The sequence below is a fragment of the Schistocerca cancellata genome, chromosome 6 (assembly GCF_023864275.1).
Source record: "Schistocerca cancellata isolate TAMUIC-IGC-003103 chromosome 6, iqSchCanc2.1, whole genome shotgun sequence".
Classification (NCBI taxonomy): domain Eukaryota; kingdom Metazoa; phylum Arthropoda; class Insecta; order Orthoptera; family Acrididae; genus Schistocerca; species Schistocerca cancellata.
The window spans coordinates 15050808-15075703 of record NC_064631.1 but is presented as its reverse complement, the minus strand read 5'-3'; the positions used below and the strand labels follow the sequence as shown (position 1 = coordinate 15075703).

Here is a 24896-nt window from a genome sequence, read left to right as displayed (position 1 = left end):
ATGCCATGATGATGGATAGTGTTGAGACGGCGCAAAAAGGATAGGTGTGCAGATGCATAACCAAAGCACCCATAGTGAAGTTTCGAATGGACAAGGGACCAGTACAAACTGAGGAGGGTGGTTCGATCGGCACCCCAGAAAGTACCAATGAGGACACATAGGACATTCAGAGACTGTATACAATGGGCTGCCAAGTAAGAGACAGGGGAGGATCAAGAGAGTCTCCTATCGAGCATGATCCCCAGGAATTTCGTAGTGTCAATGAATGGAAGGGCAACAGGCTCAAGATGTATAGATGGTGGGAGAAACCATTTGCGCCACCACAAATTCATAGACGGTTTTGTCAGTAGAAAAGGGAAAGCCATTGGCGAAGCTCCAGGAGTGAAGACGATCAAGACAGTACTGAAAATGCCGCTCAGTGAGACAGGTCCATGGAGAACTGCAATAGATGGCAAAATCATCGACAAAACGCGGCTGGAGATGCCAAGCTGGAGATAGGTCATTATAGGGTTAATGGTGATAGCAAAGAGGATGACGCTCAGGACAGAACCCCGAAGCATTTTCCTGAATAAAGGTGTCCAACAAGGCAGAACCCACACATACTTTGAAAACTCGGTCTTGTAAAAATGCCTGAAGAAAATAGGGCAGGCACCCATAGAAGCCCCACGTGTGAAGAGTATGGAGGATACCAGTTCTCCAGCAGGTGTCATAGGCCTTCTCCAAATCGAAAAACACGGCCACAGTCTGGGAAAACCATTCATGACATGGGTGGACAAAGTAATGAGATGGTCAACTGCAGAACGCTGTGCTCGAAATCTATACTGTGTAATCATGAGTAAATGGCGAGACTCGAGCCACCACAACAGCCGGGCATGAATCATACGTTTCTTTCACCTTGCAAACGCAGCTCGTAAGAGAGATGGGGCAGTAGCTAGAAGGAAGGTTTTTGTCCTTAACGGGCTTAGGTATGGGTATGCGGTGGCTTCACGCCAGCGTCCAGGAAATGTGCCCTCAGCCCAGATGCAGTTGTATGTGTTAAGCAGAAAGTGCTTGCCCACAAGAGAGAGGTGTTGCAACATCCAAATGTTGATAGCGTCGAGCCCCGGGTCGGAACTGAGAGCATGATCTAGCTCCCTCATAGTGAAGGCGGCATTGTAGCACTCATGATTCGGAGAGGAGAAGGATATTGCCCAAGCCTCCTCCACTCGTTTCCGACGGATGAAGGCAGGGTGATAGTGGGAAGAGCTCGAAACTTCTGCAAAATGGCGGCCCAAGGTGCTGGAGATAGCAACAGGATCCACGATGACATCAGCACCTACATGATGATCAGGCCAGAAACGGGGGAATGGATCTGGGTTTCAGAGAGCTGTCGGAGGTTGGTCCACACAACAGAGGAAGGCATGAAACTGTTAAAAGAAGTTGTGAATGAAACCCAACTAGCTCTTTTGCTATCCCGAGGAAGTCGACCACACTTGCGAGCATCTGTTTATAATTAATACAGTTTTCCAGTGTAGGGTGATGGTTAAAAATGAGGAGAGCATGTCTCCGTGATCGAATTGCACCAAGGCATGCCTCAGTCCACCAATGGATTGGGACACGACGTGGTAAAGGAATGGAACGTTCTGCAGCAGTAAGGATAACGTTGGTGAGATAGTCCACTTGGTCATCACAACTGAGGAAATCTTGTTCTGTGAAGGTCACCAGGGGGGAGTAAAGCTGCAGTCAGCCTTAGTAAGCTGCCATGTGGGCATGCATGTGGATGGGTTAAGAGTCTGCAGACAGAGAGCACACAGGAAATGGTTGCTCGAGTAGATGTCAGAAAGAACGAACCACTCAAGACGATGGGCAAGCTGGGCAGTGCAAACGATTGGGTCCAAATGGCACTAGATGTGCGAGGAGTCAGCAAGGAAAGTGGGTGCTCCAGTGTTAAGGCAGAAGAGGTTGAGTTGGTTAAGAATGTCAGCCAAGAGGGCACCTCTCTGGCAGGCCCTGGAAGAACCCCAAAGGAGATGATGCGCATTAAAGTTACTGAGTAGCAAAAACGATGGAGGTAGCTGCCCAATAAGCTAAAGGAAGTCTGCCCTGGAGACATCGAAGGACAGAGGTACATAAATGGTACAGAAGGAGAAAGTCAGGTGGGGAAGGAAAAGACGAACAGCAACAGCTTGAAGACGGGTAGTCAGGGAAATGGGTTGACTATGAAGGTCATCCCGTATAAGCAGCATGATGCCCCCATGAGATGGGATGCTGACCTCAGGGGGAAGGTCAAAACGTATCAGTAAGTAATGTGGAAGCCCAAAGTGGTCTTGAGGGCGGAATTTCGTTTCCTGAAGGCAGAGTACAAGGGGATGCTGTGATGCTAGAAGCAGCCGTAAATCCTCTTTTTGGGAGCGTAGCCCACGAACATTCCATTGGAGGACAGTCGTGAGGAGAAAGATGTAGGGGTGGCAATTTGGTGGCCACCGAGGAACAGACGCTGGAGAGTCGCTACTACAGGGCACAGAAGCAGGAGGATCCTGCTCCACGGGGTCCACAGAAGCATCGGCGTGCTCGTGCGGTCGATCTGTGGAGTCCAACGCTGAAAAACGGTTGGTGGCACGCACCGGCAAGACAGAGGCTGGCCGGGCTAAGTGACCATGTGGCGTCACCGCCGAGCAGTATCTTCAAGTGGGTGAAGAACACCGTTTGTCTTTAGTGGACTTCTTCGAGCCCTTCTGGTTAGAGGAAGACTTGGGTGTTGTTTCTGGAGGGACGGAAAAAGTCTTCTCGGGAGTACTCCCTCTGTCCTTCCCTGCCTGCCAGCTGTGTAGAGGGTAGCTTCGCCCCATTATGTGAGAGTGACCACTTGTTGCACAGCGGGATGGGGGGACAGCAATGCTACCTTGACACTGGGTGACTTCACAACCTCAGAGCCAAATTTGAGGTCGCATGTCTGCGTAGCCATGTCCTTCGTGGAGTGAGGGGTAACAACAACTGAACTATAAGTGCCAGATGGGAGAACACAGGGTTTGCGACTAGCCAGTAACTTGTGAGCAACTGGGTAAGGCACTTTTTCCTTTACCTGAATCTCTTGAACAGCCCGCTCTTCTAGGTACATAGGACAATCCCAGGAGGAGGCAGTGTGGCCGCCATTGCAGTTGATACAGCGGGGAGAGGGAGGTGGACATTCGTCCTCGTGTGCACCCCTGCCACAGGTTATGCATTTGGCTGGCTGTCACCACAATGTTCTAGTGTGATTGAACCAATGACACTGGTAGCAGCACATCGGATTTGGTGAGGAAAAGAGTGCAGGTGGGCACCAAGGGGGAATCGACCTTTTTCATTACACGATGGACAGCAAATGGCACCCTGATCAGAAGATTGTATTTCTGCCTCAGTTAGACTGCCAAGCAACCTGATGTAAATTACACCACGGGAAAAATTTTAAGTTCTATGTGCCTTGACACTAACAGGGTAGCCATGAAGAAGCAAGTAGGTGCTGTGCTTGAGAATCAGAAGCCATCTCCAGAAGCAAAGTGCCATTCCATAAACGAGAGCAGGATTTCACAGGACCAGCAATGGCAACAACACCTTTCTGAATAGTAAAAGGATTGACCATGGCGAAGGACTGACCGTCTTCAGTACATAATACCACACAGATAAAATGCGGTGCAGCGGAAAGGGTCTTCGAATCAGTAACTTCGTTACATTTACATTTCATTGACATCAATGGAGAGGATGATTGACTCATCACGAAGAAATCCCCCATGATTGCCAGCATCTCCAATGGCAGCCTCCTTCCAACTGCGAGCCCCCTTCACAACCACCTGCCTTAGGTGGTTGTTCACACCTCAGGTCACATGTCCCGAACATCTGACGGAGGGACCAATGGGCAATCTGGGAAGGTTACAGATCAGGCAATCACCCCTCCCTGTGCCTGCCCTGTACCAGGGAGTACATGGGAACCCTACCTGTCGACCCAGTGCTGGGAATTACGCATTACCCAGTCACCTTTTAAGCGTCAGACGCATGGGCCAGCCTTCAGGAGCGCACAGGAAGGAAGAAGGAAAAAAAAAAAAAAAGAGGATCCTCAAACATCGAAGTGAAGGAACAAGAGGAGAAGGGAAACAAAAAAGGAAAAAGGAGCCAAAAAGAAAGTTGAGTCTGTTTGCAGGTCAGCGACAGAATGCAGAACATTCCCAATAATACCCCAGAAATGTTCCCCAAGGGAGGGGAAAAAGAATGGCAAGAGGATAAACATACAGCATGGAATGGAAAAAGTGCTGGAAAGGCTGGGGCCCCGTGGTAGCCAAGCACGAACCCGCCAAAGAGTGGCGAGCCCCATGGGCTGTGCGTCGGTAGAGAGCATGCCATTGATCTTAACGCCAGGGACACCTTCTGGGTTCTGGTACCCAAAAAGACATCTGATCTTTGTCCAGACTTTGGAAGGTAATGTGTGGCACCCAATGGTTGACACATACCTCTCCCAACACTCCTGTTTCCACCATTTTATATGTAGGGGAACGTGGGCACAGAGCTGCTGTAGGGAAGGCTGCCACTTATGTCGCTCTAGAGCTCTCCAACGGCTCTTTAATCACCTCAGTGACTTCCGGCGACCACCAACAGACTGTCTTTCACCGGGGGCACCCTAGAGAATAGGTATCACGTTTTCCACCACAGAAATTATCGTTTTAGTGACCTGCTCAACCACAACATCGATGGCACCATGTGGGGAAGATTCAATGGTGACAGCTGAGGTGAAGGCTACTCAGTCTGCCTTGTTTAAAGCCCATAAGGGTAGGCGTCCGTGGGCATGACGCCAGGGGCATGACAGAAAGATGGGGAAGTGGTCACTTCCATACAGGTCATCAAGTGCTCTCCAGTGGGTAGATGGGAGAAGTCAGGGGCTGCAAACTGATAAATCAATGGCCAAGTATCTACCATGAGCCACACTGAAATGTGTGATGGCCCCAGTATTTAAGAGGCAGAGGTCGAACCGAGACAGTAAAGTTTTGACATCTTTGCATCGGCCAGTAAGCATGGTGCTACCCCACAAGGGGTTATGGGCGTTAAAATCTCCCAAAAGTAGGAAAGCGCAGCTAATACATTCAGGGGTACTGCACCATCTGGAGGAAGATATACATTGCAGACATTTATTTCTTGCGTCATCCTTATTCTGACAGCCACAGCTTCAAGAGGAAGGGGCACAGATTCACTACATATTGAGTTCAGGACATAAACGCAAACGCCACCTGATTCACTATTATATTTGCTACGGTTCTTGTAATATCCCCTGTAGCCGTGAGGGCAGGGGTCCACATTGCCAGGAACCAGGTTTCCTCGAGGGCAGTACAGAAAGCAGATGTAAAGCAAAACAGTTGCCATAGCTCAGCCAGGTGGTGGAAAAAACCGCTGCAATTTCACTGGAGGATTACATGATCATGAGACTGGGAAGGCATGAAACACTCAATAAGGCAGACTACACCTCAGGGAAACCTGCTGACACCAACATATTTCCTGAACAGGCTATATCCATTGTGTTGGAGGGTCTGGCGAGATCTAGGTCCTCAGCGGATGCCAGAGTCTTCACCTCATCCTCAGACGCAGAGCTTGTAGGCAGCGGTCGTGTAGGTGCCACCACAATTCCCTTGGTCTTGGGGGTCTCTTATGGATTTCTCTCGCTGATCCTTGGTTTTCTCTCGCTGGGAGGGCTTCACTGATTCAGTTTCTGGCTTTCGGGCACTTCAGCCACTGGCGGGTGTCATCTTTCCCACTAGCAGAAACCTGGCAAGGGAGTGACCCAAGGGACCCCTTCCTAGTGAGAGAAGCCAAGAGGACTTACACTTCTCCGGCTGAGAAGTGGGGACTGGTGTCCTTGATGGCTGGGGGGGCGGGGATCCCGAAGTAGGTGGTGCAGGAGCAACAGGAAGCGAAGTGCCCCCGACCATCAAGGAGGCTGGTGTAGTCTTCCGGCTCTGAGAACTGACTGGAACTCGTGGAACTGATGGGGGCTACAACTGTTCTTGTAGCGGCGGCATAAGAGGATTTCACAGCCACAGGATGTAGGCGCTCAAATTTCCTCTTGGCCTCAGTGTAGGTCAGTCGATCCAGGGTCTTTTACTCCACGATTTTCCTTTCTTGCTGTAAAATCCTGCAGTCTCGTGAGAAAGGGGAATGATACTTTCTGCAGTTGACGCAGATGGGAGGCTGGGCACATGGAGTACTGGGATGGGATGGACATTCACAATCTCGACGTGTGATGCTGGAAGTACGACGAGAAGACGTGCCTTAACTTCTAGCACTTAAAGTACCGCAATGGGGAAGGGATATATGGCTTGACATCACAGCGGCAGACCATCACCTTGACCTTCTCGGTAATGTGTCACCCTCGAAGGCCAAGATAAAGGCACCGGTGGCAACGTGGTTATCCCTCGGACCCTGATGGACAGGCTGGATGAAATGAACTCCTTGTTGCTCTAAGATTAGATTAGATTAGATTTACTTTCATTCCAATTGATCCGTAGTGAGGAGGTCCTCCAGGATGTGGAACATGTCAGAAAAACAACAATACATGACAAATATTTACAACTAAAACAAATAAGCTAATGTACCATTCCACAGGTCCCAAGTGGAATGATCGTCATTTTTTAATGAACACTAAGAGTCATTTTACAAATACTAATGCACTGAATTTAAAATAAAAAAGTTTTTTATTTATTTGTAAGGTAATAAACATGTAATACAACTACTGTAATACTTATTTACAATGAACACATTACTGCACTGAAATGGTGCAGAAGTTAGATTATACTTACACACACACAAATTTTCAGTGAACACATTACTGCACTGAAATTGTGCAGAAGTTATGTTGTACTTATATACAAATCAGTTGATTTTACTAAGAAATTCATCAATGGAGTAGAAGGAGTTGGCCACCAATAAATCCTTTAGGCTTCTCTTAAACTGAATTTCATTGGTTGTTAAGCTTTTTATGGCTGCTGGCAAGTTATTGAAAATGTGTGTTCCTGAATAATGCACACCTTTTTGTAAAAGACTAAGTGACTTTAAATCCTTGTGAAGATTATTCTTATTTCTAGTATTGATTCCATGAATTGAGCTGTTGGTTTGAAAAAGTGATATATTTTTAATGACAAATTTCATTAAGGAATAAATATATTGGGAAGCTGTAGTTAGTATCCCTAGTTCCATAAACAGGCTTCTGCAGGATGTTCTTGAGTTCACACCACATATAATTCTTACTGCACGTTTTTGTGCCCAGAAAACTTTAGCTTGGCTTGATGAATTACCCCAAAAAATAATCCCATATGACATTATGGAATGAAAGTAAGCATAGTATGCCAGCGTTTTCATTTTTATATCCCCTATGTCTGACAAAATTCGCATTGCAAACAGAGATTTGTTAAGACGCTTCAGCAGTTCTGTGGTGTGCTCCTCCCAGTTGAATTTATTGTCAAGCTGTAATCCCAAGAATTTAACACTGTCCACTTCTTCTATCTTCTTGTCATCGTATGTTAGACATATACTCTTGGGACACCCCTTACAAGTTCTGAACTGCATGTAGTGTGTTTTTCAAAGTTTAGTGACAAAGAATTGGCTAGGAACCAGTGATAAGTTGGCAAGCAGCTCATCGTCAGACTGCAGACTGCAAAAGAAGGTCCCCTGGACCATATTTAAGCTCTTATAAGACGTGATGATAACAGAAACATCCTCCAACTTGTCACAAGCGATAAATGCCCATGACTGGGCAGAGTGTGCCGTTTTTATCAAGACTGTCCCTGACCGCATTTTGGACAAGCCATCCATCTCCCCAAACTTGTCCTTCACCCTCCTTAGGTGATTGTTCACACCTCAGGTCAGACCTCCCAACCTCCAGAGGGACCAATTAGCAATTGGGAAGATAACAGCTCAGGCAATCACCCCTCCCTGGACCTGGGCTGTACCAGGTGGCATATCTGAACCCTATGTGTCGATTCATGGCTCGTAATTGTGTGTTACCCAGTCACCTGTTATGCGTCAATCACGAAGGACCAGTCTTCAGGAGCACACAGGGAGAAAGAAGGAATAAAGACTTCAAACGCTGAAGAGGAGATGAAGAATAAAGAAAGAGGGGGAAAAAGCAGACTAGGACTGTTCCGATGCCAGGCTCGGAAAATTCAGAATGCATTCCCGAAAATATCCAAGACATGTTCCCAAAGGGAGAGGAAAAAGAAGAGCAGGAGGATTGGCATGCAGTAATGGAAAGGAAAGAGGTTGGTTGGTTGATTGGAGTTGAAGGGACCAGACAGCAAGGTTTTCAGTCCCTGGTTTCAAATGTGGTCCATTGACATCTCAGAAAAATCAAAACGATAAACGGTAAAATGCTAAAAAACGTAAAAGTGCAGTCATGTTGTCAATGGTGTAAACAAAATGAGGGAAGTCAGCAAGTGAGCAACCTTGCTATGCTAGACACAGGAAATACTCCATCTCTGATGCAGTACAGGCAAGACCACCTGCTATTCAAAAGCATTCAACTGCTAGAATGTAGAAGTGCGCATTGTAAAAGGAGACTAACCAATTCTAAAAAGTGATAAAAACAGAGTAAAAGGGAAAGAAAAGAAGATCTTGGCCAGGGAGGGGAGTCAGGAATCTCCAAACACAGCTTACATTGGGAGACACCCCAACCCTCACCACCCTGCCCCTACTCTAGAGGGAGATTAAAAACCTTAAAACTGAGAATAAAAACCACTTTCATGGAGGAAACTGAGAACCAGTTCGACCATCCGGGAATCGCCTGCCAATATTAAAGGTAAAGTGCGGGGAAGACTGTACTTAGTACGCAGAGCCAAAAGAAGGGGACATTCCACCAAAATGTGGGCTACTGACTGGAAGGCTCCACAACCACAAAGTGGGGGTGGCTCATCACGCCAAAGAAAACCATGGGACAGCCTGGTATGGCCGATGCGGAAATGACACAGGGTGGGGTCGAGTCCTTTTGGGAGAGACACGAGGAAGAACGCCATGGGACAGGTGTCACCTTAGTCGCACAAAGTTTATTAGACAGGGAGGTAGCCTCCCAAGAGTTGGTCCATGATTGTGCGAAGTGGGATTCGATATGAAGCCGTAAATCCACCACAGGAGGCATTACTGAGAAGGGGGCTAAGTGACTGCTCCCCCAACCAAACAATCAGCAAGTTCATTACCTGAGATACCCACATGGCCAGGGACCCAAAGGAAAACAACGGAACAAGCAGCATGATGAAGTTCAGCGAGACAGTCATGGATGCCCAAGACCAAGGGATGGTGGGAAAAACACCGGTCAATAGCCTGAAGGCCACTAATTGAGTCCGTACATAGCAAAACGTGGTGGAGTTGGGACTGTTTAATAAAGGTAAGGGCATAGGAAATTGCCATCAAACACCCCACATGTAATTGGCATGTGATTTTCCATGCCAACAGAGGACGTGAAGGCATATCCCACACGATCAGCAGATTTAAAGCCATCAGTGTAAAAAACAACAGCAACTCGAAACTCCCATAAAATTCGGTGGAAAAAACAATGGAACACCATCAGGGGAATGGAATCTTTCGGACCTTGGCAGAGATCGATCCGAATCCGGGGCTGAGGAACTAACCAAGGGTGGGTGTTGGGGAGGAAACGTGGGAGACAGGACAAAGAAGGAAGCTGAAAATCACGGCGAAGAGACATAAGGTGGAGCCCAACCAGTAAACCCACCCGAGGGTGAGAATCAGACGGGCGACGTCCTTGGTCTGGGAACGGGATAGCATAGGAAGGATGAGTGGGAGAGGAATGGACAGCGACTGCATAAGAAACCAGAAGCTGGGACCGCCGAACAGAAATGGAGGGGGGGGGGGGGGGGGAAATATCCCAGCTTCAACCAGGAGACTATCAACAGGGCTACTAGTAGGGAAGGCACCAGTGACCAAACGGATACCACGATGGTGGACTGGATCCAGGAGGTGCACTGTGGAACGAGCAGCTGAACCATAAACTTGACAACCATAGTACAAGTGAGACAGCATTAAAGGCCGAAAAGGCAGAGAGTGATGGAGTTGTCTGCACCCCAAAAGGTGTGGGCAAGAAAGCGAAGGACATTGATTTTACGGAAACATCCATGAACAAATGAACAACAGGTCAGAATCATGTTGCAAAGGTGGGGACAGGACCTCTGGCTACACCAGAGGCTCCTTGTCCCAGGACTTATGTTTCTTCTTCTTTTCTGTTTGAGATCGAGGAGGGCTGTGCGGGAGGGCTGTGTGGCAAAAAGAAGCCAGCAGCAGCAAGATCTGGAACAGAAAGAGATCGGGCGACCTGGAGGCCCACAGACTGTGGTTCTCGTGGTTGTCGTGCAGCAGCAGACCTTTGGCCTAGTAGGTGCCGGGAAGGGGTATCCCGGTAGGGGCACCCTTGACCGGCAGATGCCAAAGAAGTGGGACACTCCTCCGGCTGGGGAGGGGGAGCGGTGCCCAGAGGGGAGGGTGTGGGAGTCGCAGGAGAGGGGGGGGAGGAGAGGGGTTAGGGACTGGGGTAAGGAAGGGGGAGGAAGGGATGAAGATGTAGCTAAAGCATAGCTAGAAGTCACAGACAGAGGATGAATAAGTGCATACTTCTTACGAGCCTCAGTGTAGGTTAGACGATTGAGGGACTTATACTCCTGTATCTTCTTTTCCTTCTTATAAACGGGGTAATCCGGTGTATGTGGAGAATGATTGCCACAACAATTCACACACGCAGGAGGGGAAACACAGGAACTCTCCTCACGAAGTGGACATCCACAGTCACAACAGAGCTGCAAACAGCGGGAAGACGTGTCCAAAACGCAAACACTTAGGTGGTGGGATGTACGGCTTCACATCACTTCGATAAACAATAATCTTGTCCTTCTCAGGGAGGGTATCCCCTTCAAAGGCCAGGATAAAGGCACCAGTATCAATGCAAATATCCTCCAGACCCTTCTGAACATGCCGAACAAAGTTAACAACCTGCCATCCGAGGTTGTCCCAAAGTTCCTCATCAGTTTGAAGGATGAGGTCCCTGTGAAAAATTACACCTTGAACCATATTCAAAGTCTGGGTGAGGAGGGGGGGGGGGGGGGGGACAGAAATTGTGCCAAGATGGTTACACGCACAAAGGGTCGCAGACTGGGCAGCTGCAGCAGTTTTTATCAACAACGAACCCGACTGCATCTTACTCAGAGAGTCCACATTGCCAAACTAGTCTTCAATGTGTTCCACAAAAAATAAAGGTTTGGTATTGGTGAAAGTATCCCCATTAGTCCTGGTGCAAACCAGATAGCGGAGGAAAGGTTTCGCCCCTAGCCGATGAGCCTGACCCTCTTCCCAGGGGGTAGTAGCGGAAGGGCAGGTCAAAGGGGCAGAAGAAGCAGCACTAAAAGAATCATTTCCATGCAAAGAGATGGCCGTACTGATGAGGGGCTCTTCCCATGGGCGTCACCCAGCCACAGCAAGAGCCATCTGGCACGGTGGACACTGCCAGGAGTTCCGATGCTCCAGGACGACAAGCAACCACTCCTAGGCTTACATGAGGAGGTCACAGCTCAGGTATCAGAAGTGTGATCCCTGTGTTTTCAGGGGGCTCAACCGAAAAGGTACATAGCGACCCCCACCACACGGGCTGGCTATGCACCCTAGCACCAGACAACAACGTGAAAGAAAAGGCGGAATGAACTAGGAGGGCACACGTCAGAGACACTAGGTAAGGTGCTCTTCCCCAAATGGCTCACACCACGGTATAGAAATTTAGTAATGGAGGTCAAACCCCAGAGGGGGACCAGAGAATGGCAAAATGATGAGGTAATTACACAACAAAACCAAATTGCAAAGCCAACATAACCAGGAGAACAGCGGGGCCAACATAAACAAGGACACCAAGAGAGGGAGAGAAGAGGACGAAGGGGAAGGAGCAAGGAGAGGAAAGGAGGAGAAGGGCAAGGAAATGCAGCCCGGGAAAGAAGGAAGGCTGCAATAGCTCGGGGTGGTGTGCTTGCCACGCACATACTCACGAAAGGACCGTCAGCCCCGCGCGCGTGTGCATGGGGTGAAGGGAAGGGGGGAGGGGAGAGAATGGTGTGCTTTAGTGTTGGCTCTACACATCGCAAGTATGTCCTCTAATCAGTGCGCTTGCAGAGTATGCTGAGAAAAATAATACTTCCACTTTCTACCACCAGATAAAAATATGGTGCTGAAACCAGTAACAATGTGAAACGCTTCCTGTTTCGATTCAGTATGCCATTTATCACTTGGTGAGACATGTTTATTTCTTTTGTGTAGTGTTGGTGTAAAGCAATGGTAGTCAACCTGGTCCCTGCCGCCTGCTAGTGGCCATTCCTGCTTTTATGGTTGGCAGTTGGTGCTAGTGGTTTTAGAAATATTTTTATTTGATTTTCACAAAATTTTGACAAAATATTTGACAAGCAATTATTATTATAGTTTTAACTTGCTGTAACTCTGCTTTATAAATTTTCTAACTTAAAGTTACTTCCCTGCTTTATAAATCACCATTACTGTGAAAGCTGTGTGCAGTTCAAAAATTTTACTACTAACACAGATACAGACGTGGGCAGTAGGTAGAAAATGCTGACTACTATTGGAGTGAAATGTAAAGAAGGTTGGATTTTTTTTTTAAATACAATACGGAATGGCTATCAAGGAGGAAGGCCATGCACTGCTGGTAAAGTTGTTTTATCAGAACAGCAGCAATAGCAGAACTCCACTGCAGTAACATCGCCAACAAAAACAGATGTGAAGAGGCCCCATGTCAATAAATCGGCTAAAGAATATGATCAAGAAATTTAAAGAAACAGGTGAATTAGATGGAGCAGCAGGAAGAGTGAGGCAGCCTATTCCCATGGTAGTGTTTGATGAAGTTGCTGTAGCTATAGCACAGTGCTCAAGCTGTTTCATGGGAATTGTCTCTCCCCTAATCGAAAGTTCAAAAGATTTTGCAGCACATTTTCCAGTGGTATCCCTGCAAGATTCAGAATGCACACCAACTGAAACCCCAAGATAGGCTACAATGCTGTACTTTACCGCTCACTTTTTGGCATTGATGGAAACGGATGACATGTGCGCGGGGAATATGCTTCGGATGGATGAGACACATTTTACTCTCCATGGTGCCGTGAACACGTAGAGCTGTTGCACATGGAGTCCTACTCCACTCCATTACAGACATCTGCTGCACTCAGCTTATGTGACTGTGGTGAGGTTTGACATGCTCCTTTATCCTCAGTCAGTTTTTCTTCAAGGAGATGACACCTTGCACACCTGTTAGGTGTACAGTGACGCCTGCATGTTATAAGGATCTCCTCGTGCAATAGGCGATTCTTGCAAGATTGGGCGTCACTACATGTCATTTGTAGGTGAAAGATTTGTTTTGATAAATCTTCAGTAATGACTGCATCATCTGCAGGCAATTTCAAGATGCATGGCCTTCCACATTCGTGACGTAAATGCATGTGACTTTTGGTTGTGGAGATATCTGAAAGACTGATGTATCCAGACTCTTCCTGACCTGCAGGATAGCATATGATGATATCGGTTATTCTGTGAGCAACTGCCAACTATGCCACATTACAGAGGGTGAGTTGGGAGACCATTTGAACACATGTTGTGACAATATCCTAATAAATGTTCCAGAAGCATTGTTATTGCATGTCTGGAGTTTCCTCTCCTTTTTGTACACCCACACCACATTTTGACTGCTTACCGTGCATTTTCACTTGATGCAAAAACTGGAACCACTATTTTTTCCAGCATACTCCTTGTGCACACCAACTAATGGATATACCTATGATGTCTCAGTGTCTCGTGCTGTATACAGCCTGAACTGCAGCACTGTGAACACTGTCAGTTTAATTACTTAATTTGAATATGGAGAAGAGTTATAGCTCTGCTAAAGAAACACAATTCAAATGACACAGAAAACTACTGTACCACTCTTTTTCCCTGTTGTCACCACTGTCAAAAATAAAAGGATCAACTATGAAAGACAGATTAATGAATTACTTGAATAAATAAAAGCTTTTAAGGGAATCACAGTTTGGCTTCTGAAGTGCTAGAAGTACAGAATCAGCCATATTATAATTCAAAAAAGTAATACTTGATGCTTTTGATAAGGGTAAGTTATTACAGACTTATTTTTAGAGCTAAGATATTTGATGCTGTTGGCCACGAGATTCTACTAAATAAACTACAAGCATTAGGAATAAGAGTCGTAGCATTTAGGGTACAATAATATATACCTCAAATTAGTTTAAACTTTTAATGGAACACTTATCAGAAACAAAATACTTTAATATAGGAGCCCCTCAGGGTAGCATATTAGGGCATATTCTGTTCCTGATATACATAAATGACTTTCCCAAAATTATCAATATTAAGAAAGAGACAGATTGCTACTTGCAGTAAAGATGACCCTTTGAGTTGCAGACAGGCACAATGAAAAGACTGTTACACATTATAGCTTTTGCCCAAAGACTTCTTCAGCAAAGAAAACAAACACACACACACACACACACACACACACACACACACACACACACACACCACCTCATGCACGTATGAACACTACCACCAACCAACCGGAATTCCCAATATTGTTAGTCAAGGGGGGAAAATTCTCTTTGCTGACGACAGGAAGATTAGTTACTGAGAAAGCAAGACAACTCCTTGCAGAAGAAGCAAATGAAACCCTTAGGGAAGTTTTCAACTGGTAAGGGAAGGAAGGTGGAATGAAATCGCTCATGCCCTTTCAAAGAAATAATCATGGCATTTGCCTGGAGCATTTAGGGAAATCACAGAAAACCTAAATCTGGAGGGCTGGACGCAGGTTTGAACAGTCGTCCTCCCGAAGGAGAGTCCTGTGTGCTAACCACTGCACCACCTCACTCTACGTTTGCAATTGGTCAATGAGCAATAAAGCCACAGTGAACATAAAGAAAACAAATGCCATGCATCTCAGATTGAAGAGAGAAAAATGATGGTCTTCAATCAAATGTAGATGACACCTCTGTAGACTGTGAACAAGTACAAAATTTCTGTTCTATTCCTATACTGATTTTCAGTTGAAGTTTTGTGAGCATGCAATGATACTTGCACACGTAATGTCATTAGCCTGTTGTGCCTTTACTGTCCCGTCATTAGTACGTAACAGCCAGTGTCTTTTAGCAGCACATTACATGTACACTCAATTCTTAGCCGTGGGATTCTTTTCTGGGGAACAAATGCACAAAATATGAACAGTTTTCAAACTACAGAGAAGAGTCGCAATAATAACAACCTAAAATAGTCGAGCTTATTGTAAATGTCTGTTCTAAACAGTGGGAACTTCAACTAAACCACACGAGTACATTTACCTATCAATTGTACACGTAAAATGAGGATGAAAATTACTGCACAAACAACTCTGTTCATGACATGGAACAAAAACAAGGCCGAGTTCATGTTTGTCAACAAAGAACAAACAAACTCCAAACAGCATTTTTAACAAGCAATAGAACTATACAACAAACAAAGGAGATTAAAGACATTACTAAAACACAGCCAAATACCCATCCTATCCTTGTCAAAATAAAGCTCTATTATTTAAATGCCTGTAAATACAAACTGTGTTATTTTTGTTGTTCTTAAATTGTGATACCAAAACATGACCAATATCCTTGTAGAAGTGATCTACAGATGAATTAAAAAGCACCATGTTTCTTGTTTCTTTCACTACATTTTACCTGTTTTGTGACATGGTCTAAGGCTTTTCTCCTTTTTGTCTTCTATTAATAGATACAGTCAAATTTCCGTTTTATTGGTTTTATTTAACACTACAGTAGATAGTGCTGTTTGGAAATCAATGTTTCCTTATTTATACTGCTGTCTGTCAATACATAACTAAAATGTCTGGAAATGGCTGGCTGCTTCATGACCACAGCTCTGTGGTCAGAGATCATTGGTTCAACTATTGTCATCTCATCTCATAGACCCAAATATAGAGGTTAAAACAAAATATTGAACCTTCTTCCTGACAAACTATTAACAGTGGCTCAGTTTGGATCCTGTAATGGCTTCTCTTCTGGGAATGCAATATACAATCCCATGAACTCACTCATAGTAGAAACACAGAATAGAATTACCCTGTTAAGAGTGCGGGTTTACTAAGTCCTCTGATTGCGTAAATCGTCTATCTAATCATGTACTAGACCAACTATTTTGTATTCTCTTACCTTCCTCTCTTCACTTCATCCAGCTCTTTTATTCTTCTCCTTACTATTTTCTTCCATCTTTCCACTGTACCTTCAATAGCCGTTCTCAGAACTCCTTACCTTTAAGTACATGTACCACCCAGTTCACTTTCCTTTCATTAACCAGATTTAAGAGAATTCTTTTTTCCTTTACCATTTGTTACTTTATTTAACCCATGTTTTTTTCCTTCTTCAGCATTCAGCTTCCTCAACTCTACAGAAAAATATTCCGTAGAAAGCATCTAATCAATAGTTTATTTAACTCAAGCCCCACTATTTGATAATAAGCATTGCTGTGGAACCTAAAGTGGTATGGAATTTAACATCTTTCCTTTGTATAAATGGAGTTATATCTTACAAAAAAGATGGTCACATTAGCAAATGATAGAGCAGGAATATAAAATAAATTGACAGTGGGTAAACATTAAATATGGCATAATCACAAGGTTCAGTGCTCTGTCCGCCCCCTTTCTTGGTGTACCAGGAACATTAAAGGCCTCTTCAGAAACTTTTATGTTTGCAGATGACAAGTATATGGATAACAAGTCTAACACATCAATATCAGGCACTGTCTGGAGACTAATGGAACTGGCTTACAACTGGTTCAGAGCCAATAGGTTAAGTCAATCTTACGAATCTCATACTACATCAAAAAAATATTCAATTTTTGAAATTATAACGTAATTGGACAGATAAAAAATCTACTCACCAAGTGACAGCATGAAAACACAAATATAAAGGTACTGAAGCCTGCGAGCTTTTGGAGCCAGTGGCTCCTCCTCCTGACAGAAGGAGTTGACAGGGAAAGAAGTGGGGTGAAGGGTAAGGACTATATCCTTTTCCTAAACCTCACCAGCCATTTCATCCTTCTTCCTTCCCCTTCAACCCTTCTGCCAAAACAAGGAGCCACTGGTTTTGAAAGCTTGCAAACTTTAATACCTCTATACATGTGTTCTCCTCCTGCCCCTTGATGAGTAGATTTTTTTATCTAGTCAATTGCAGTAAATCTCATACTATACAGATTCAAGAGGATAAAAATTATTTAAAGGTACCAAAGTCAATGGGCATACATTGGATGAGCATGTGAAGGTCCTAAGCACTAGATAGATAATAGTCCAAGATGGTACAAGCATGTGGATAAGTTAACAAAAAAAGCTCTGTTCTGCTTGCTTCACACACTTAAATCTCACTGTGGTAGTCTGCAGATGGAACTGCTAGCATACCTGACAGTTTCACTCAGTTCTATCCTATGGCATCATCTTCTGGGGTATTGTAGCTGCGGTGAGGAAAGTATTTATTCTACAAAACTGTTGTACAGTCGATAACTGAATACTTGCATAAGGCTCTTCAGCAACTAATGACTCTCAACACTTACCTGCCAGCATGCAGATCCCTAATGGTATTTGTGATTAATAATGAGAGTGAATCTAGAATGAAATCGGCAATTTAAAACCACAAAACTAGAAGCAGAAATAATTTCCACATTGACTATTCTACCTTCTCAAAGGTTCAGAACAGTTTTATATTCTGGTGAAAAAGACTGACAGGTTGGCAACAAACATCGGGTGATGCACTGAAAATCACCAAATATTTAAACATAAAGTAAAATAATATCTCATTAGCCAATCCTAAAATTTATCAGAATATTTGGCCTCAGCATGCACATTACGCATAGCTCTAATATTTGTATCAGAGGTGTGTGTGTGTGTGTGTGTGTGTGTGTGTGTGTGTGTGTGTGTGTGCCAATGAAATGATCTTGCTGGTCCTGCTGGTGCCATGAAGTTCACAAATACATCACCTTCTGCTTCACAGCACTCTGCAACACATCTTAAGTACCATTTGTCATCATGAACAGCAATAACATAGCAACCTGGTTGTATGTTGCTGCTTTTGCTTCTGAATCCTGAGTCAGACACTCTGTGAAGACACATGTTGTGCATGACAGTCTGCTCATCTGCACATTGTCAGAGTCAGCTGGAGAGAATTGATGATGGCTCCTTGTGCCTGCAACAGTTTTAACATGTTCTAGTCTGCTTTTTCGCAACTCTTCAACTGATTTCACATCATCTTTCGAAACACAGAATGATCGTATGCCAGAGATATTTTTCTGTACCCAGCTAAATAACTGAAGTGGTGTTAGAATGTGACCTTCTGTAGGGCACTGCAGACTAGCTTGTGATGCCATGCGCTTAATGGTAGTACCAATACCATCACACACATTTTTACCATGACTTATTGCGAAAAAATTCCATTCTGTGTGAATCTGCATAATTTTTTGAGATTTTTACAGCTTTTGTACTGACTAGCTGCCCTATCACTGAAGTATTTCGCAAAATGTATGTGAGGCAGCTTGTTTTTCACATATGCCATGACAGTGTGAATGTGGGCATGAACTGCAATGACATCATGAATTAAACAGTCACTAAAAATGCACAGATTCACGACAGACACATCACCTGATTCACCTCTATAGTAAATCGCAAATGGCTGGAGAGTTGCTTGACTATTGTCCCAATGATATCCTTGGATGGCATCTTGAAATATAAAAGCATAATTTTCAGAAAAGTCTAGTATTACTATGATTTCATCTTGTTTCAAATTATCCTTACCAAACTGGAGATAAGACGATTGTGCTGTTGCTGTGAAGCTGTGTGGGGTCAGTTTGTCCGTTTTTTGACAACACATTTCAACACAATCTTCCACCGTACATTGCTTTGTTTCAAGACTTGTAACGATCCATGTGTGTCCATTGTTTATAAGAAACAAGTTTATTGTCATCCATAAAGAGTTCACCATATGGTTTGTTATTCATGTGTTCTGCAAGATTTGCCTTACCAGGACACTTTTCACACCTGTGTATCATGCACTGGTAGGAACTGATGTCACACACTAGCAGCTTCTTTGCACCTTTGTAACACAGACCAGAATCCTTTATAGCAGCAAACATCAGCTTAGCATTTTGATGGGTCTCACATACACAAACATTGTGTGTGCCCCTTGCACTTACAGGCACAACTCATTTTGGCCAAAGATTGAAAAAAGACGATAAACCTACTTTGGTATTGGGATACTTTTCCTTGAATTCTACATATAGTTCTGATATATTGCATAGCAACAGTCTTTTTTGCATCTGTACACCTACATATCCCATTTTCACCATTACATAGTATTTTTTCCAGGCATTTTTTGGCTGTAGACATTATTTTCATAAAACTCAGACACTAGCACCTTTATTTCTTAACTCAATTGCTTACCCTGAGCCTGCTGAAGTTGTGGAAGCATTCCTTGGGATGCTTTTATTTTCCTAGCTTGCTTTACCATATATGTAGAAACATTGAACTCCTTTCCAGTGTAGTCAATAGACCAGCTGGATGGTGCAACGGTAAGAATAGCTACTTTTTTCTGATGTGTGGATATGGCACATTTTTCTTTCAAATCATGCACAACTCAGAGCATTTCTGGCATGATTTCTGTTCCTTTGGAGCAGATAGTTCTTCCTCTTCCACCATTAGTGTGTCCGCTATTTTGTGTTTTAATTCCATTTGAGCTTCTTGTAGTTTTCTTCTACCATAGCTGGGCCTGTCTCTTTTCCACCTTTGTGGTGTCTTCATGGGAGACAAACCAAGTAGTATTTAAGTATTTAATTGCTCATCTGCTGTGGTTGTAGATGGCTCATACTCTTCGTCACTGTCATGTAAATTATCAGAATATTCTTCATTTTTTTAGCAGTGTAACACACCTGGAAGATAACTTTTGTCCTGGTTTCATGTTAAGCCCCATGCACTGATTCACTTTCAATACTGATTTTATATCAATTTCTCTGAGGCTACACTTCACTGTCTTTTTATGAATCCAAAATGTATCAAAACAACTTCTTTGTAGGAAAGAATACTTATCTAGAAACACTTTTATATGATGATAACAAACACTAAAGTTTCCTGGAACTGTACTTCTTGTGCCCACAGGATGTATCCCGGATCTCCATAGCAACAAATCTTGGTCCGATCCATCCAGATCATACAGTACAAAGTGGATGCCACATTTTGTTCCATATGTTGTTTTATGATATTCAGATGCTTGTGCTCTACCAATACTGCAACTTGTTTGAACAAAAGCACCATTAGTACACTCTTCTGTCATCATACTGACTTTCCACAACAGTACTGACCAGTCTGAACTAGAATCTTAAAAACATGAGTAACCTGCAATTGTTGCTTGTTTCCTTTGTTGTTCCTGCCTAACAATGACTCATTCTGTCCCTGAAAACTACCATTGTTTAACTTTCTGTTGCCTAATGGTTTCCAACAATTGCTGCAGCTTTATCTGAAACAAGCTGTCTGCAACATCACTATTACTTGCTAAATTGTGTTAAAAGAAATGTAACCAAATTCATCGCTGTCAACTTTTATTGTACACAAATGCCTTGCAATAACAAGTTGAAATTCTGACACATATTATATTATGGTCTACTTATGTAGTGTTTGAAATTTGGCTTGGATATCACTTGTCCCTTTTGTGCTACCACACTTAGAAAATCCATGTTTTTCAGGTAATTTTTCAAATTTTTGTATTTTCATATGTTGTAACTCTGTTTGTGTGACTGATATTGGCAAGATGAGGGGTGTGTGTGTGTGTGTGTGTGTGTGTGTGTGTGTGTTTGTTTCGGCCACATTAAGCTTACCACAAAAAAATTTATAGCCTACCCTTTTTGAGTGAATTATATTTGGCATAGATGGCACCTACAATATGTAACTTTTAACGTATTGCATTTTTTAATCACATTTGGGAATTTTTTATTTTCCCTCAGAAATATGCTGTTGGTGTTTTGATCCATAGTGTGTGTTCTCCAAGTGGATGTTACTGGGTTGTAAAAATTTCACTGGACTGCGCAGAATAGTTTCAAAGTTATTAAGACCTGAAGTTGGGTCTGAAGATAGATTGCCAGATGTGGGTTGCAATTTCTGGGTCATGTCACCTTCTTTCACAAGCCATAATTGTGGAACTATTTGGCAGGGGAGCTTAAAATTTTGTACACGAGTCTTCCACACTTGGTAGCATTGGTGTGCTACCAAATCTGAGACTATCAACTGGAACATTTTCTCAAATTTGTTGAATTGACATGGAATGACCTTTACATATTCTGTGAGGTGTACATTTGAGCTATTTATCTATATTGTACTGTCCTGACAATTCCTACATCATTATGAGATAATAATTGGATGAATTAAGACAATGACAATAAATGAGCAGTTTTCGCCTCTACATTTGAACACACAATTCCTCAGAGGGTGCCACAAAGTGAAGCAGACAGGAAAAATTCTTCCCACTGACATATCTCAAGAACTACGTAGGCCCCAGAGCTGTGTATTTTCAGGCCTATCCAGTAAATTACAGTATTAAAGTGGAAGGAGAATCCTGAATATCTCTAAAAAGAATTGTGGGGCCTCCTCCGAGGGTAGGCAGGGATCTGCTCCTGCCTTGGTGTAGGATGTCAAATTTTACATTTCTACAATGCACATCCATGTCTCAGTGCATCGTTAATTCCTTATGAGCATTTAAATTTTGTTCCACTGATTGCTGAATAATAGCGTAAAATACAATGACTCAGGTACAGAATATATTATGCGCTTGTTTAATGATGAACTGACAATTGGTATTGATTGTTAGCTCACTACTCTCAGGATTCAAATTAGGAACGAAGCTATTACCACATTAATCTATGTCTAGCCCAGTTCATTATGGTATACATCTAGTTTTTGAAAACAAATCTGGTCTAATTGATACCAAGATTATGCCCAATAATACAAGGATCTGCCCCCTCAGTGTTCAAAACCTCTTCTATTTGAGTGTCTTGTTCGGTTACCTCCCTTGTCTGTGCAGACAAGAATATTACACTTCACTCATAACTACTGAAATACGACCAAAATATGTTGATGCTGTTTTATTTCCTTTACCTGAAACTATTGTGCTGTGTGTAACTGCCCCTAATAAGTAGCAACATATGAATGTAAGAATGTCAAAGACCTCCATAATGCTACTACACAGGGACCTCTCTTTTCATAATTTAGATCTGACAAGCTAGTATTGGGTGCAAAATACCATATGCAGATTGAACAACCAGCCATACAGTTTTAAAGTACGTGTATTGCTTTCGAACAGCAACTTAGCAGATACCATTGGAGTTTGTGATGAAGCGAATTATACGGATAAATCATTCAAAATAAATATCATACAACGGTGACTTAAGACTGTTTCATGGTATTCATGATACTTTTGACATATGTTGTAAATTGTTTCTGACACGATTTCTCTGCAACGCAGATTTGTATGAAAAAGTATTTGCTATCCCTATTTTCTCTTTAACTTTGGATAAAAAACGTTATACATAGTAACTTGGTGACTGCAGAAAACGCAGTAACAACATCAAATACATGTTGGACGCCTGTCACAGAACACTTTCCGTCCCTATCCTTTTCCACTAAGCTTCTCTCGGTATATAACCATCGCAAGATAAATGACAAGCGTTATGCAGAAATGCCTCGACGGGAAAAGTCATGACATCGATATGCTATCAAATGTCAAATAGTAAACAATGGGCAAACGAAGTAACGACGCACGTCACTGCCGTAAGTATAAATTGCTAAAGGTAGAGGAAATACAAAGAAATCCTTCACAATGTTAATAATATTTCATTTACCACGCCACTCACCTTTGTCTTCGAAGCTCAGTTCCTGACTTCTGTTTATAATAACTCTGTTTCATTATACATTAACAACTAAACTTAGGTAGGCGTCCCAACAACAAACCTTCAGTACCTTGTATATTACTACTATCCCCTATGCATACAGCACCCTTTATAGAACACTCATAGATGCTCCATCATCGCTTCTTTTCACTTCCAATCTCTCTCGGTCATAGTTTGACTCTGATGCGGACCTAGTAAAAACAAGCTTTTTTGAAGCTTTCACGACCAGCGAAGTAAACTGTTTTTGAAATTCTGCTACGATGATATTATAACACACGAGTTTTTACTGCGTGTAGAAATGGGTATTTATTTATTGTTTCACCATATGGCAAAAAAATCGTAATCGGACAAAATAAAGTTTTGAAGGTTACGGTCTCTCGAACAGCTCTGGCAACAATGTTGTGTACATATCTGCAAGGATCTGTCAGCTAATTAACCAGCGTGATGACGCAAAACGTTGTTTACAGGAGTTTCCAAATAATATGGCTGCGAATGAAATTTTCATTGACGTTAATAAATGGTTTAAAGCCAATTCACTGTCGTTAGACTTTACTTTGAAAAGACCTACTATAAACAGTACAGAACCTGTAAGAGATTTCCTTCCCGTTTATGTATAACATATGACGACGAAGATTGAACAGGTTGACAGCGTTAAATTTCTGGGTTTATAACTCGATAATATAATCAGTTGGGAAGGGTATATCACAGAACTGCTGAAGCGTCTAAACAAGTCTGTATTTGCAGTGAGGATGATGTCAGTTTTAGGAGACATAAATATAAAAAAGAAATTTCATACTTTGCTTGCTTTTATTCTATTATGCCAAACGGGATCATATTCTGGGGTAACTCATGAAACCAAGCATAAGTTTTTAGCGTGTAATAAGAATCATTTGTAATGTAAATTCAACAACATCACGTACAATCCTGTTCAAGGAACTTAGTATTTATTACATAATGAAATTTGTTGTAAGTAATATTATCTCTATTTCCAGTTAATAGCTCAATACATAGTATCAATACTAGGAATAAGAACAATCTACATAAAGACTTAGAATCACTTACCTGCTCCAAAAAGGGATCCAAATTCAGGAACACACATTTTCAATAAAGTGCCAGCAACAATTAAAAACTTGGTTTCACATAAACCACAGTTCAAACAGAGTTAGAAAGACTTTTTGATAGGCAACTCCTCCTACTCTATAGATGAACATCTTTACAGAGACTGTTAGACCAGCTTAAGTCAAAATGTCCGTTAGATTTCAGTTTTGACAGCGCTTGGACACAACAATCAAAATTATGTATTTTGTGTTTGCAAATTTATTAAAAGTGCATAACTATTCTGACAGTGTATTAATTCAGTAAATACTAGCAGTTCCAGTTTACTATAATAAATTAAGCTATTTTAACGATCTCCTGACAAATGATCAGTCAGGTTAGGAGTATTATATTCAAATGCTTTATGTTTTTACATTATACTTTCTGAAATGTTCTACACTCACGAGAATCATCTCATTTTTGGGACTATGGAACAAAAACTGGATTTAATCTAATCTAATATTTATCTACGTCTTATTCAAGACGGGCACCAAACTATTCCCACCATTACCCTGATTTGATTTGTAAACATAAACTAATTTCATCTACTTTCATGTACAAGTTACAAATTCACAACATTGAACACAATATATAAACTTCAGTCTGTCCCACGTTTATACTGCATAAATAAATAGTTATGTCAACCGTTGCAGTTTTCAGAGAAACTTCGATTTTTGAAACAAAGAGAAATTTCAGAGCAACCATTGTTTTTGGCGTACATGAGGAACAAGTGGAATTGTAAATCAGCATATTAGTGGCAATTTAATATCATTTCTGTTCTGCAAACGATTAAGGTCTTTCTT

General features: G+C 42.8%; 1 protein-coding gene across 1 annotated transcript in view; it reads right to left on the bottom strand.

Moving 5' to 3' along the window:
• LOC126191257 (lysM and putative peptidoglycan-binding domain-containing protein 3) overlaps positions 1 to 23350 on the bottom strand; it is a 79860-nt gene extending 56510 nt beyond the window's left edge. Inside the window, exon 1 of the mRNA XM_049932066.1 lies at positions 22963 to 23350. Within this exon, the coding sequence (XP_049788023.1) occupies positions 22963 to 23015 (53 nt within the window). The 5' untranslated portion in view covers positions 23016 to 23350. The remainder of the gene's footprint in view (positions 1 to 22962) is intronic.
• Positions 23351 to 24896: the final 1546 nt, after the last annotated feature.